This window comes from Styela clava, chromosome 12 (genome assembly GCF_964204865.1).
Source record: "Styela clava chromosome 12, kaStyClav1.hap1.2, whole genome shotgun sequence".
Lineage (NCBI taxonomy): Eukaryota > Metazoa > Chordata > Ascidiacea > Stolidobranchia > Styelidae > Styela > Styela clava.
The window spans coordinates 3483793-3498807 of record NC_135261.1 but is presented as its reverse complement, the minus strand read 5'-3'; the positions used below and the strand labels follow the sequence as shown (position 1 = coordinate 3498807).

At 34.4% G+C, this 15015-nt stretch overlaps 1 protein-coding gene across 1 annotated transcript; it reads right to left on the bottom strand.

Moving 5' to 3' along the window:
* Positions 1 to 6144, bottom strand: LOC120330137 (uncharacterized). Its single transcript, XM_039396980.2, has 5 exons — positions 6020 to 6144; positions 2936 to 3148; positions 2380 to 2613; positions 1546 to 1675; positions 1 to 1081 (listed from the first exon to the last, which is right to left on the bottom strand). Exons 1-5 carry the CDS (start codon positions 6048 to 6050, stop codon positions 922 to 924), a joined length of 768 nt encoding a protein of 255 aa, XP_039252914.2. The 5' UTR covers positions 6051 to 6144; the 3' UTR covers positions 1 to 921.
* Positions 6145 to 15015: the final 8871 nt, after the last annotated feature.

Below are 15015 nucleotides of genomic sequence, written 5' to 3'. Positions count from 1 at the left end.
CAATAGATATATTAAAGCAACATAATCGCATACTTGAATGCTAAAATAACAAAATCGATCAAAAATAATTATTCGAACATGCTAAGTCAGGGGTGTGCAAGAGGCGGCCCGCGGGCCACATCCGGGCCGCCAAGCCATTTGGTGTGGCCCTTGTAAAAATGCAGATTTTTTCCCATCAAGCACAAAATTATAATCTGACAGTTTATGTTTAAAAAGACACTTGTATGGATAAAAATACATAATGTTTATTTTTGTTCTTGTCACTGGGTTAAATTATTCGTCATTTTGCCCGGTGCCATCATAACTGCAATTTGTTGTGTTCGTTGAAAACTAATTTTTTTTCTGTTTAGCCTAGTTAGATGTCTGATAAGGTGTTTTATATGTCCCAACGACAAAAAATATTGCACACTCCTGAGCTAAGAGTTTATAGCAGTCAATATTAAAAGCAACAACAACAACTTAAATGAAATCACAAAACAGATATCTAGTACTGTGCTTTACTGTCAGCGTCCAAACGATCCTGTATAAAAGGGTGAGCCCAATAGGACAACTCCACAAATGATAGCGATAGCAGTCTTTAAAGATGTAGTAGATTTAGTGGTACGACGTCACCGAACGGAGAGGAATTTTTTAGGTCGTGTTTCGGGGCATTTTGGTTTGTATATGCTGTAATGTTACGAACATTTTTTAGTTCTTCATTATAACTACAATACTTATTTATGTATGATATATATAACACATATTACTACTTAAACTGTTCTGAAGATAGAGTGCAATTTTTGCATGGCACAACCTAAAGTTCCAATAAACATTTAATGACTGAAGCAGGTTTTATGCATGGTGAACAATGAAATATCAGAACGGGCGAATGGTGGAACTCAACAAAAAAGGGTTGTATGGGAAAAATCAAATTATAAACTTCTACATGTTGTATAATTGGTTCTCTACAATCTCTCGTTCCGCTTGGTCATTATTATTGCCCTTCTCGATGACGCTGTAGACGGCATCATTCACTTCCTGATTTCTAGTGCCATCGTGTGGCGTGCGACACTCGCGTGGTTGTTGCTTCATTTTGCAATATCTTAAAGTGATTGCAGCGTTTAGATCCATACACAAGGAAGTCATTTAAAACTCTTCAGATAAATGTTCAAATCAGAAATAGATTGAAATACAAACATAAGTATTATTGATATTTGTAAGAATACTTCCGTTTGGAGTCTATTTAAGTAAACAAATTCCCATTTGAAAGCTCATCGCCATTGTTTATTAAATTCGAATTTGGTTGTAAGGATGATTCTACGTAAAAGAAATTGTCGTCGTAGTGTAATTTATTGAATGCGATCTGAATTTATTAATCTGTATTATAGATGAAATGTATACTTGATCAGCTAACATCATACCCGGACAATGGAACATCATGTGCTTAAACTTCGAACTAAATTTTATTATATTTATTTATTTTATTCATACTACGTTAGATTTATAGAATAAATATAAATAATAAGATCAGAAAATACCAATATCTATACCAATAATCTCACTTACTTCAGAAGTACTACAATCAAGGCGATGCTGACGATTCCAAAACCTGTTCCTAATGCAATTGCGGCCGTGTTAGTCGAGGTCTTGGTCGGGTTTGTTATACTACTAGTCTGAGTGGAACGATCTCCATCATCTTGAACATTAAAGAAAGCAATTTATTGAAAGAAAAATTTGTGATTTTAACACAAAACTCTGTTGTAGTCCCAGCGCATGTGGTTATTTTCATGTCTTCAATCAGGACTATTTCCCTTTTGGTTAAGTACTTGAGACCTCGTTATGAGAGAAAACATGCGCGAGAAAATGATCCCAGGGCGACGGGTGTGAATCGAATTTTAGCAATTGCACTCCAAAAGATCGTGAAGTATTTTAGTAACTTCATATTCACCAACCATTTTTCGAATTACCTTCTTGGGCAAATAAAATCTTGTACAAAATTTCCACTTAAATAAAAAAATAATTGCCAAGAAGTAGTAAATTTAATTTAATATTTTGTATTTCTACGCCTTCAGAAAGAGTGAAAAAACAAAGTTAGTTTTGGTCTACACGTGTTGCTCAAAATACACAGGTTCGAACTAGATTGTAATAATTACAACATTACAAGATGTTTGCAGTATTTCTGATTCTCTGGTGTTTCTTTTTTGGATTATATGTCCCAAAAACAAGACTACAAAGTTTGGATAGAGACCGTCTCATAACCGTTGCTTTGAATTTTCATCGACTACCACCTAACGGTATGATATATAAACGAAAATGAATGTTCCGTTCTCTCTCAAATATGTAAAAATTTTGATCAAAACGACTATAATTCAGTTAAAAAGAGAAGGCTGTCGTACATACCCGTGAAACTCTGCTGCGATATATTAATGATGCTTATGGTAAATTTTTGAGGAAGTGAAGACCAAGTGGGGTTCGTCTCGTAAATGATGCCAGAAGGTGGCGCGTCTGATGATCTCACTGACCACATAGTCCGCCTGCAGCCATTTGTTATTGAACCGTAAATAGGTTTCGAATCGCGTGAGCTGATGAGGAAGCAATCGCCCGGGGAATAATTACAAATATCGTCTTGGAATCCTGCAAATATAAGAGTTTAAGTTTTCAATCACCTCACCACCCTGTTGCATTTATCACTCCAAACAAATCTCCTAACAAGCAACAGTAGGCTCTTCTATAATATTAGGAAAGAGAGTAATTTTTGTGGTTCATCGTATAGGTTTTCTAATGAATTCCACTATGTGTTAGGCACGGGGAATGTGGATAAGAATATAATTCCATATTCATATTTAGAGTAACATTGAATTGTAAAAAGTATCCGGCGATATTGTTAGATTCAGCGTTTTAAAAATGTTATTTTTATTTAATTATTATAAACATTTACATGAACAAATTATTTAACCTAATATAATTAAACTTCCCCGGCATGTTGACTGTGGTTTCAGCTGATTTTCTGTTAAAATTAGAAGCAAAACATCTCCATGAGTGGATGAACAGTTTGTCGTCTTCAAATTCCATTTGTAGTGGAGAACATTGCTGTGATCAAATGTGATAGTTGATACGCTGCAGATATCCAGATCAATGATCTCCAAGCCACTTGCCAATAGACACCATCCTGAAATAAATGTGTTCAAAACATTTTAGTTTAAAAGCAGTTATAGCTAAGCAAGGTAGAGTTTACCTTCAGTAGTTCCCACTCATTATCCTAAATTATATTTGGACGACTTTTCAATGCTAAAATAATTGTACTCTTTCAATTGGTGCACACAATCGTAAAACATCGTTTTACCGCCCGATCTTGATTAAGAGCCCGTTTGAATAGCCGCCCCTGTGATCAGAACATAAAAATAAATAAGGGCCGGAGCTTGAATATCCACCCGATGTAAAAGCTGATTTTTCAGTGGTAGAGAACAATAGGAAGTAAGAAGCGCTTTTGTCACAACGCTGTTGAATTTTTAATTTTTTTAGAAAATTGAAAAAGTCGCCGATAACGCGTACGATTGCCCTTTGCTAAAATCGCCGAATGTTTTCATAGTTGTGACGTGTTATTTAGGCCGTAAACGCTTTTACGTTGACGTTTATTGTCTCTAAATCACAAATTTTCCACAAATTTGTACCACGATAACAATGACAATTATTTTATTTTGTTACTCGCGCGGAATTGTGCATCCGGTGAGATTTATTATAGTCCATCGGCGGCGAGATTCTAAAGACAAATTATTGAATAAGTCCACGACCTAAATTGTTTGATCAAAAAGCGGAAATAAAATTACTGAAAATAAAACCGTAAACAGGTGTTGTTGAGGCCCGCGACAGTCTAAAAACGCTTTTCTTGGCATTGAAAATCGCAAAATTTCGTCTGCCTACGGCACCTTGTTATCCATTACTTTTACTAAAATTGCCGTCGAAAATGTACGTGTTAACATTAAACAAGGTTGAGAACGCGACTTTTCCTGGTTTGAGATGATGTATAGATTTATTATAGTCCATCGGCGGCGAGATTCTAAAGACAAATTATTGAATAAGTCCACGACCTAAATTGTTTGATCAAAAAGCGGAAATAAAATTACTGAAAATAAAACCGTAAACAGGTGTTGTTGAGGCCCGCGACAGTCTAAAAACGCTTTTCTTGGCATTGAAAATCGCAAAATTTCGTCTGCCTATGGCACCTTGTTATCCATTACTTTTACTAAAATTGCCGTCGAAAATGTACGTGTTAACATTAAACAAGGTTGAGAACGCGACTTTTCCCGGTTTGAGATGATGTATAAGATAATTAATCTATAAAGTACATTCGAACAAAATTTATTGTACTAAAATAAAATTTATCCCTGAGATTTTTATTAAAGCAGAATTACGGATTTTTCAGAACGTTTTCTCCTTAAAAATAATCGGAGTGGCAGCATTGCGATTGAGAGGAGTCAGTGTTACAAGTACATCTCAAATTTGTGGAATTTGCAAAAAAGCAAAAATACGGATCAAAACAATATATAATCGGGCAGTTACCACACATTTTTATGTCTGCGGAATGTCGTGGTGTTTTTTAGTGGCTCTTGTTTTATCGACGCAACCACAGTTTAAATTGATGACAATTAAATTAATAAAGCAAGACATTTTAAATATGCCCATGAATTGATTACTTTGCACAACAGAAAATTATTTTTCGTTGAAAAAGTCGGCTCTTTTAACAAGTGGTGTTACCGCGGCCACTGTTTGACGTGGATATCGAGGCCGTGAAGACGGGTAAATATGTATTTTTGATTTACTGATATAACCTACTTTAAATGTATTTTCATTGCATAAAGTAAAATTTTACTATACGGATTTTATAACACATATTAAGATTTTTCTATCGGCTATAACGAGTTCGCAAGATTGCAAAAATACTATTAAAATTAAATACATCAGGCAACTTATCTCATATTTTTAAGTCCACAGATCGCCGTGGCATTTTAGAGAAATAATGTTTTTATTTTGACGTAAGAAGTCGCAACCGCTAGTTACGTTGGACACAATTAAATCAATATATAGGGACATTTTAGAATTTCGTAGTTGTCATGGATTGAATAATTTAAGCAACAGAAAAATCATTATACGCTTAAAAGGCGACTCTTTTAACGAGTACGTAATCGCCGTGGCTGTTACACACGGTAATTGGAATTTTCGATTTTGAAACCCCTCCCTTTTGAAAGTCCTGGCTGCGCGCCTGATTACGTAACACCATGGTTCTCAAAGTGGGCGTCGCAAAACTTTTCTTTTTTTGCGGATTTGTACCTGCGGTGCGTGAAAAAAGTCAAAATGTTCGTTATTCTCGTTTAAATCATACTTGAGAACTGGAAATATAAATACAATATAAACATAAATACAATATATTAATTATTGATCGAGAATAACGAGCGCCCGTGCTTGAATAAGGGCCCGGTTAGTGAGTTGGTTGAAAAAAATATGGGCCCGGCTACAAACGAGCAAATACGGTATATATTATATATATCACAAAGCGCTTGTTACTTGACTGTTAATAAAATTCTCATTGGTATATAGTCGACTGACTGCGGTTTTTTTCCAGACAAACTTAAAAATGCGTAACCTTTGAAAACCAAATTTTAAATGTAAATTATTCGATTTTTGTAATAAATCGTTTAAATTCATATTTCAAGATTTCTCAAGCTTCTATAAGTCCCGAGAGTTTTTAAAGGATAACTTCAATATAGAATGATGTATATAGAATGATGTATTTCATTAATCTCACCAATATCTTCTAATAATGAAATTGTAAAGTAGGCTGCTTCATTTAATATCACACATGCTAAGATTATCGCTAAGATCAGATCTATGTAAGCTGATTCATTACAAACGCCCAATCCAACCCAAACAAAAATTATAAATCTTAGTCTAAAAGGCAACTACAGCATTTTTACAGTCGACGCCAGTGAAAGGAAATCCTCCGCAGATTAGTAACCTTAAACGTTATGTTCTTACCACATACCTGTAAATAGTATCAGCAAAATATACGGCATCTCAACCTCACTTTTCTTTCACCTGAATCATTACTGGTATAGTATATACTATATAGATTGAACAACATACCAAATGCATTGAATACGTAACGCATTCTATAAACGAGGAAGTGGCTGAAGTAATTTACCACCCACACATTTAAAAATAAATGGCAAACTTACCACGTTTGAAGTTGATTTCCGTTCCAATAATCTAATTGCTCAATCCATTTTTTAAGCAATACTTAGCATACTATGTGTGACTTACTCGACAAAACATGTCAGCTCGAAAATATTTTTCTAAAGTCGCAAGATATATGTCGCACAACGCCTGGCGTAACAAAAATATTTTTCAGTTGATTTATTATTTAGAGAATCATAGAACGTGAAATTGATTGACTAAACAGCTGTAGCGTCACCAGGGCTAATATGTTATGTTGACGTCCTTTCAACATTACTGTGAATTTAACGTAAATATAGTAATCATTATTTATTGAAATGTTAGTATTCAACATTTTTGTCAACATGGGGTTGGTTGGTGTACGTATTGCCTAAATCGGATTTATGATGGCTTGGGTGTGATATACAAAAGCCCCGAATCTGAAGCCTAGCAATCGACGTGTTACAATCGCGTGTGTTACAATCGGTGAATGAACTGGAGTGTACTACTGTGATACAATTTAAATACCATCCGAAATTAGATAACATTTGAAACAAGAGACCGATCCGCAAATTTATGGACATAGCAGTGTTTACGACTAACGCGATAGCGGAACCGCCACAAGTTGATACATTTTTGATTTCGCCATTACACACAAAAATCGAATCCCATAAAGCCCAAAAACATTTTTTTAAATAAGTAATTGTAATACCCGGCTATGAAAAATATAATCATAAGCCACTGGAAAACAATTCGTACATCAGTAGTTAATGAGAAAAGCGTTTTTTTTTTACAACGATAAAAAGAAAAATACCAACAAGAATGAAAACAACGTGATAAAAACAAAATGATCCATATGTACATTTCGTGTCTAATATGTGACATTTAAGAACAATACAAAGTAATTTAAGTCGCATACATATGGTGCTTGGAAACAGACAGGAGTATGGTTGGAACAGCGATTGCCTGTGTTCATGTACTCACACCTGGAGTCCAGAAAAGGGATTTCCCCGGTTGAGAGATTAGTGTCTTCTTTTATTCAACAAATGTTTTAAATAGAACATAAAACAAAAGATGGTGTCGATGTCGGTGTGCTAACAATATTGGTATATCTATTGTCCCAATACCAAATAAATATTCACAAAGTAGACAAAAACGTATTGAGGGAGAGTAACTCTTGCTGTTTCAAGTAGTGGAGAATAAAAACCAGTTTGATAGTATTTCGAATCGTTTGTATTTTCATTACTAAAAACTATAAAAAAAATGAGAATATTTTGAATGAATTTACATAGCTGGAAGTATTGACGTAATGTTATTGGATTTATATTTTTTTAAATAGGAAATTTGATTTGGTTTTGTCGATTTCTTTTCAAAGCGTGCTAAAGCTTTAGACGAGGTAAGGATACCAACTGTAACAATAATTTACCGTTTCAAACACAGTTGATAGCATAATCTCAATATTTATATTTATTGCTTTTCTCAATAATATCTGTCGAACAACATAAAAATCAAGGTCGTTTACAAAAAATGTACTTTATGGTGTCTTCGTATATAAATGTTTGAAGATTCATTGTCCCGATTCCAATTGCTTTATTGCTGGTTTGGGAAATGCTATTTCCCAATTTTTTTGTTATATTTCTAAAAATGTCCTTAAAACTGATATATATTTAGTATAGGTAGTAAAAACATTGGATGATCCAAACTTACATGAGAGCATATTTGATAATTCTGTTCAGCCTGTCTTCAATATCATACTCATTAAGTCTGTGTCAACAATAGTTTTCGTTTATCTATTTGTAGAGTGCTCGTATCATTATCGCATAGAACAAAACGATTTTGATTGGATCAGCTTGATGCTTTACCCTCACTTGAATATGGTCTAATTCGTTCAACGATATACAAAGACCAGACAAGAATTGAGTATAGAATTAGGTGGTCTTTTGTTGGTTGATTCTATAAAATAAGCGAAAACAAATAACAGAATCGTTAATGGGTGTGCGTAGGGTGGAGAATATAAGTATATATATATATATCCTTGCTTCGATTTGTGCAAATCCTTCTCGTAATAGGCATTGAAAAAATTAGTCAACATGAACCTACACTTAACTCGGGACGCCAGTCCCCTTTTTGTTTGGGCCATATATGTGATGCTGACGTTACAAAAGCAAAAACATCTGTACTCGGGGAATACCCGACGAAAGACAGAATTTTTAATGCTTGAGCAAACAAATATTATAATTGTAAGACTCTTTGTTTTCCAGTTCAACGCCAACTTGTGACATTTTTGTATACAATAATTTTGTGCCATTAAATGTATAATATCATAAAGCTTGTTACGTATTACTTTTTTAATTTCACTGATAGTATTCTTAACCAACTATTAGCATTTTTATGTTTGAGTTACTGTGCGATACATGTACAAATGAAATTATTTGTTTAAAGCCTCGACACAAGATTAATTTTCGCATATTGCCTAATGTACCGTGAATATATTTTTTCTGAGTTATCATTCCGGGAATCAAGAAAGAGAAAGTAAAGAGATCTTTAATGAAATGCACTGAAAATTTTAAAGAGATTGGTTCAGTAATACAGTAATTAAAGATAAAAGCGACTTTTTAAAAACGTATCAAATAACCAGAAGAAGAAGAGTGCCTGCATAAAATGCAAAATGATCGTTATGTCCACGGACGTGTCCAACAAGAGAGCGATCCCTAAATATTTGGATACGAAATATAAAACAAAGTAGTACGTGATTACGCAATCTTTCACGGTAGCGGTATAGTAGTGTTCACTATTAATGCGATAACGGAACCACCACAAGGTGAGCAATTTTTGATGACGTCATTGCACACAAAAATCGAATCCCATAGAGCCCATAATTTTTTTTTAAATGAATCAATATATTACCCGGCTATCAAAAGTATAATCTTAATTAAAATACCTACTAAAAATTTCAGTAGTTTATAAGAAAAGCGATTTTTTTCACAACAACAAAATAAAAACAACAACATAAAAACAAAACGATACATATATACATTTCTTGTCTAATAATTAATAAAAATACAAAGTAATTAAAGTCGCATAATATAGTGCTTGGAAACAGACAGGAGTATGTATGGTTGGGTCAGCAGTTGTCTGTATTCATGCACTCACACCTGCGGCCCGTGAAAGTGATTTCACCGGTGGAGAGAGTAGGAACTTCTTTTATTCGACAAAGGTTTTAATTAGAGTATAAAACAAAACATGGTATCGATGTCGCCGGGCTACAATAAAAAATTGTTATGTCAAATATCCATTGTCTCAATAACAAATGAATATTCCTAAGATTGGCAAAAACTTATTGAAAAAGAGTTGCTCTTAATGTTTCAAGTCATAATGGCTTAAAAACCTATTTGATTGTGCCTAGAGTCGTCGTTTGTAATTTCAGTACTAGGAAAAATGTTTTGAAAGTATTATAATTGATTTCTAGAAGTATTGAAGTATTCGTGAATTAAAATTCCATTCGAGTTTTAATTTCTTTTCTGGTGGATTTATTTTTATTGTTTACCTAAGCTTTAGACAGGCTAACAATATACGTGAGAATCTATTGGCTTGTATTGTAATTTTGTATCGCAATTTAACACTTTTTAAACATGATACAAAGTTATAATGCGTTTCTAATGAATAATTTTACCATCGTAACAAATGCTTTTAATGGAGAATATTTTTATTTACAGCTCTAAAATACATTTTATTAAATAGACTTAACGCTGTGAAAATTGTGTTGATATACGCGAAAAATTGCATTGAAATGGGTAAGCTAGCTTTTGTAATATGGTTTGTTCATTGCAATATTATAAAATCTTAGAAGAAGAAAAAACTTCAGTAATGACCTCATATATATTTAACTCTTTTACAACTCTGATGATTGAACTGCCAGTCATATTTTCTATTGCCAATCCAAAAAATGGTGTTTCTACTTTCTATATTTAGGTTGACTGTCCGTTTACAACAGAATTCTAACCTTTTTATAATTTTTCAAATAATTAAATAAAAATTTCTATTCCTACATTTTATTGGGTGAATTTGTGACATATGCACATGTAGTCCGGCAGAATCGGGCCTTGACTTTGTTTTGGGACATAAAGTTTTTTTTATTGTTTCGATATAATGTAGATGACATATATAATGATACCCAGGTGGGTGTGGAGTATATAATGTTGAGCAATTTTTTTTAAATTGATTCAAAGTATTCGTACCAAGATGACGCATATCCTGAACCTTAACCTGGTAAACATACAATGTTCAGGTTGCGTGTCATCTTGGTACGAATACTTCAGGAGCGACTTTTTGTTAAAAACGATTATTTTATAACTACAGGGTTTAGTTTTGCATACATAGTAACATTGAATCTCCTTACAATGTCAGAAATTCAATTTTAGTAGAATAAATGGTAGTTTATTTCACTAATACAAGCCAAGATCCATCGACAGCATCTAGCCACTTTCTATTGCGCCCTTCAAACTACATTTGCGTTGCCGCGCGCATTTTGTTCTCCTAGTTTGAGCTTAGGGACTTGGAAATATTTTATTAGTTGAATTGGATTGGAATATTTGACCTCGTCTTTCACTCCGAACAAAGCCATGTAAAACCATCCACTGGTATTTAACGATGTGTAACGTGTTTTCTTTTGGAAGAACCGGAACCTTTCAGTGCTGCATCGACTTTGGCAAAACTAATATATCCTTGTGGAGATAGAAGGTATGCGTATGCGAAACCGAGATGTGCACCTGTTATGCCAACATAGTTTAGTCAAACATTTTGAATGCTAGTACATCACACACATTTTCCTGCGTGCTTCGGTTGTACGTACTAACGCGCACATTTTTGCGCACATGCATCAAATTCCACTTGATTATTGAGCTATAGGTTTCTGACGAGCTTTTGTGTATGATTTCATTCCATAGAATTGTATGCTGTTCTAAAGAATACTAGTTTTCTTCTAAAGAATACTAGCTTATTTCGACGATGCCAGTAAATCTTTAATATGAAAAGATCAGTAACATCTGCAATAAAAACAGCAGTACCCACTCAAATGACAGCTGGGGGATGGATACTCTTAGTATCTGCTCCATCGCGTGCCTCTTACAGTCTTACCAGTTTACATGAGTGCCAATTGGTATCTAAGCTCAGCCAGAGACAAAAAGTTTCGGACTGCAGTTGGCGTGACGAAATGTTTTTAAATATATATTCTACAATAAGATTATTTGATTGCATACTACTGAACGTCCCGCCTTATACGTCTTTTCCCATTGCACTATTCCTTTACTGATATTCGATAATATGACGCTCATCTGACATAGTTCTTAAAGTGTGTAGATAGGTATAATCCTTTCCACGCTGTTCAGATGGAAATGCGCAAATATATATATAAGAATTGCTAATATTGGTTTGCAATGCGATGAAATCCTTTTTTGCATTTCGGCCTCTCGCAATTGCTGCGTATACTTATCGGAGAAGTTCTGTGGCGTGGTTATCAAACGAAAAAAACAAAAAACATGGGAGTATTTTTTTTACTTCTCTACTACTATATAAACCTTGACATTTTGTGAAAACTTTTTTTCCATGCAACCTTTTTTTAAAACATCTCCAACAACCACAATTAATTCTGTTATTAAACTTCCAAAACAAACACATAAAATCATCAACAGATGCATATCACCAAGTAGATATTGTTGAATTGATTTTTATTTTACCATTTTTCATGTAATTCTTTTTGGTAAATCTGTTATCTAAATACAGCACATTTGACAATGTTGTAGTGTGACTTTTTTTGGCCTCACATTTTTGATATTTGTAGTTAGAGCTTTTGGGACTCTGTCAAACAAAGTTACATACATAATATTGGTTGTAAATTGCAAAACATGATCATGTTGTTGTTGGAATAACTTGGCATTTTACCACCCGGCACCCGTATATCATTTATTGTTGAGAATATTAATAAAATCATAAAATTTAAAAATCCAGATGCATATCACAAAGTAGATATTGCTGAATTGATCTTTAATTTACCATTTTTCATGTAATTCTTTTTGGTAAACCTGTAATCTAAATACAGCACATTTGACAATGTTGTAGTGTGACTTTTTTGGCCTCACATTTTTGATATTTGTAGTTAGAGCTCTTGGGACTCTGTCAAACAAAGTTACATACATGATATTGGTTGTAAATTGCAAAACATGATCATGTTGTTGGAATAACTTGGCATTATATCCCGTATATCATTTATTGTTGAGAATATTAATAAAATCATAAAATTTAAAAATCCGTTTTCGTGAATTTTTTGTTGTAGCTGAATTCCAGGGACAGCATGACAACAGGCCTCTTTTAGTTTATGACAGGGTTTCTTAAAAGGGGACCCCGTCTTCCTTGGTGGCCGCTGATCGGTTATCTGGGAGCACGAACAAACAGATGGAAATGCGAATATATAATACCAATGTATTTTTATAGAAGAGAAGAAGCAAGAGTGTTGAGAGTCTTTGGTAGTTTGAAAAAGCATTGGCATGGAACATAAGAATGAACTACATGCTCTCCCATGGATATACTATAAAATGTAGCAATTTTCTCATTCTTGTTCTATGATATCATTATCTTTCACGGCGTCGTCGTGATCATCCCGCTGCATAACAATTCTCGCTAACAAATAATTGACTGTTCTCCACCGGGTGTATATCCACTTGAACCACTGGCGACTGCATTAGCAGGCTTGTATTGTTAATTGCAACAAAAGCGGATATTTTGAAATAGTACTCTATTTACGCGTACTCTAATAGTACTTTATTTTACGCGTATATTTGGACAATATTTCCAGATATGGGTCGCGACCCAAAGCTGGGTTCAACAAATACCTAAAATTTATTGATTTTCTTTCCTAGTAAATTTGGTGCTTGCGTAGTTTGTGCACCAAGATTGCGCACAACCTGAACATAGTATTGTAACAGGTTATGATTCAGGTTGTGCGTCATTATGATACACAAGTTTGACGAAAAACACTATTACACTCAACAAATACCTAAAAGTTATTGATTTTCTTTCCTGGTAAATTTGGTGCTTGCGTAGTTTGTGCACCAAGATTGCGCACAACCTGAACATAGTATTGTAACAGGATATGGTTCAGGTTGTGCGTCATTATGATGCACAGGTTTGACGGAAAACACTAATACGAATATCGAGCCGTAAAAAAAATTGCTCAAGGCTGCAAACTCCACACCCATGTAGAAATGATGGGCAATGACCCCAAGATAAATAATCACAAATAAAAAAAACTTTATGTCTGAAATCAAACTCGGGCCAAACTCGGTCCCCTTATCTGCCGGACTAATGGTATAGACTTTGTGTAATAATAAGCGCAATGGTGTGGCATTGCAACTAAAATTTCTTTGTGATTTTAATGCTGCGTGCTATAAAGGCCTAATATTTTCATTTTAAAAATACAACTTACATTTACAGGTTTTAATTGGAGAATTTATGTCGGAAGAATATTATGCGCAATATCGATTATATCTGGTGGATTGGCGTGCTGTTTCGCATTTGCATCGATTGCGATTGACTACACCACAAAATATATTGCGATCCTATCGTTATTCATTGTTGCTATTGTTTCTTTTTGGAGCGCAATTATAGCGCAATGTGAATGCGAATGCGACATGGAACAGTGTCCTTGTTCACACTATTCTTCTGAAACATTGAATAGCCATCGCGACAAACTTACACTTTCACATAATCAAAATAGTCTCCAAACTGAGGACAATATCAAAACTTCTCTGGGTAACGAAGAGCACTTAAATCCAGCGTTTGAACAGTTAACTGAAGAGTTTGATGAATTTCCAGCACATTCAGAGACTTTATCACCTTGTAAAAATCTTTCAGTATCAACCGTTAACATTGACATGAATACTGAAGACGTAGGTACGCACACTTTCTGCAATAATCGCTCAAGTTTGCACGAAAGTGGAAGCGATGAAAATTCGCAAAGCATCCACCTTTCTTATACGCCACTTGAGAGTCAATTTCAGTCACATGACACTCAAGCATCGTCAAAATCCGAACCTCCTATTTGTTGCATACTGGAAAGCACTTTTGAACCTCTAACTTCGAATAGTCCTTCAGCCACATATGGAAATGAACTTGACTATCAAACCGATCAAAATCCAACTGGTTCCGACAATCAACACAAAATTGTTGAAGGTATGCCAAACACTATTGAAGGTTTAGAATATCCAATTTTACCCGATACAATCCGAGGCAGTACCGGATCGCCAGTTTCAAGCAGATTGAGCTTTTATACGGCTTCGTACGAAAATGCTAGTCCTTCATCTTCCCGAGTCAGTCGTTCTGTTTCGGGCGCCAGTTCATTTCGATCCCAACAAAGTTTCCGTTCTCACAACTCTGAAATCTTTCCCAGACAATCAGTTCAAAGTTCACTCAGCTTCCATACCGCTTCATTAATATCGTACATTTTGTAGGTTCATGTTAACTGTTAGTTGCTTGAATGTTATTGCTGTTTATTTATATCCACGCGTTCCTAATGGCAATTCATATACCATATGTATTTTGCATAAATATTTATACTCAACTGTTTTTTTGTTGTATTTCACTTGTGCATGTATCCCTATATGGTAGATATAATATATACATATTGTAATTGTTATGTTTGATTTTACTTTAGATGCTTTAACTCTGACACTGCCAAAATACGGCCCGCGGATCCTTTGCAGTCCGCTGGTTAATTCAATCTGGCCCGCTTAATGCTGCCACAACCAAACTTAAACTAAATTTGGATATTTA

Coding starts and splice junctions, on each gene's coding strand:
- LOC120330137 (XM_039396980.2), bottom strand. CDS start 6,050: ATGCCGTATATTTTGCTGATACTATTTACAG. Junction 3,149..6,019: donor TTTGCTGATACTATTTACAG/GTATGTGGTAAG, acceptor CATTTATTTCAG/GATGGTGTCTATTGGCAAGT. Junction 1,676..2,379: donor ATCGCAGCAGAGTTTCACGG/GTATGTACGACA, acceptor TTAATGTTCAAG/ATGATGGAGATCGTTCCACT.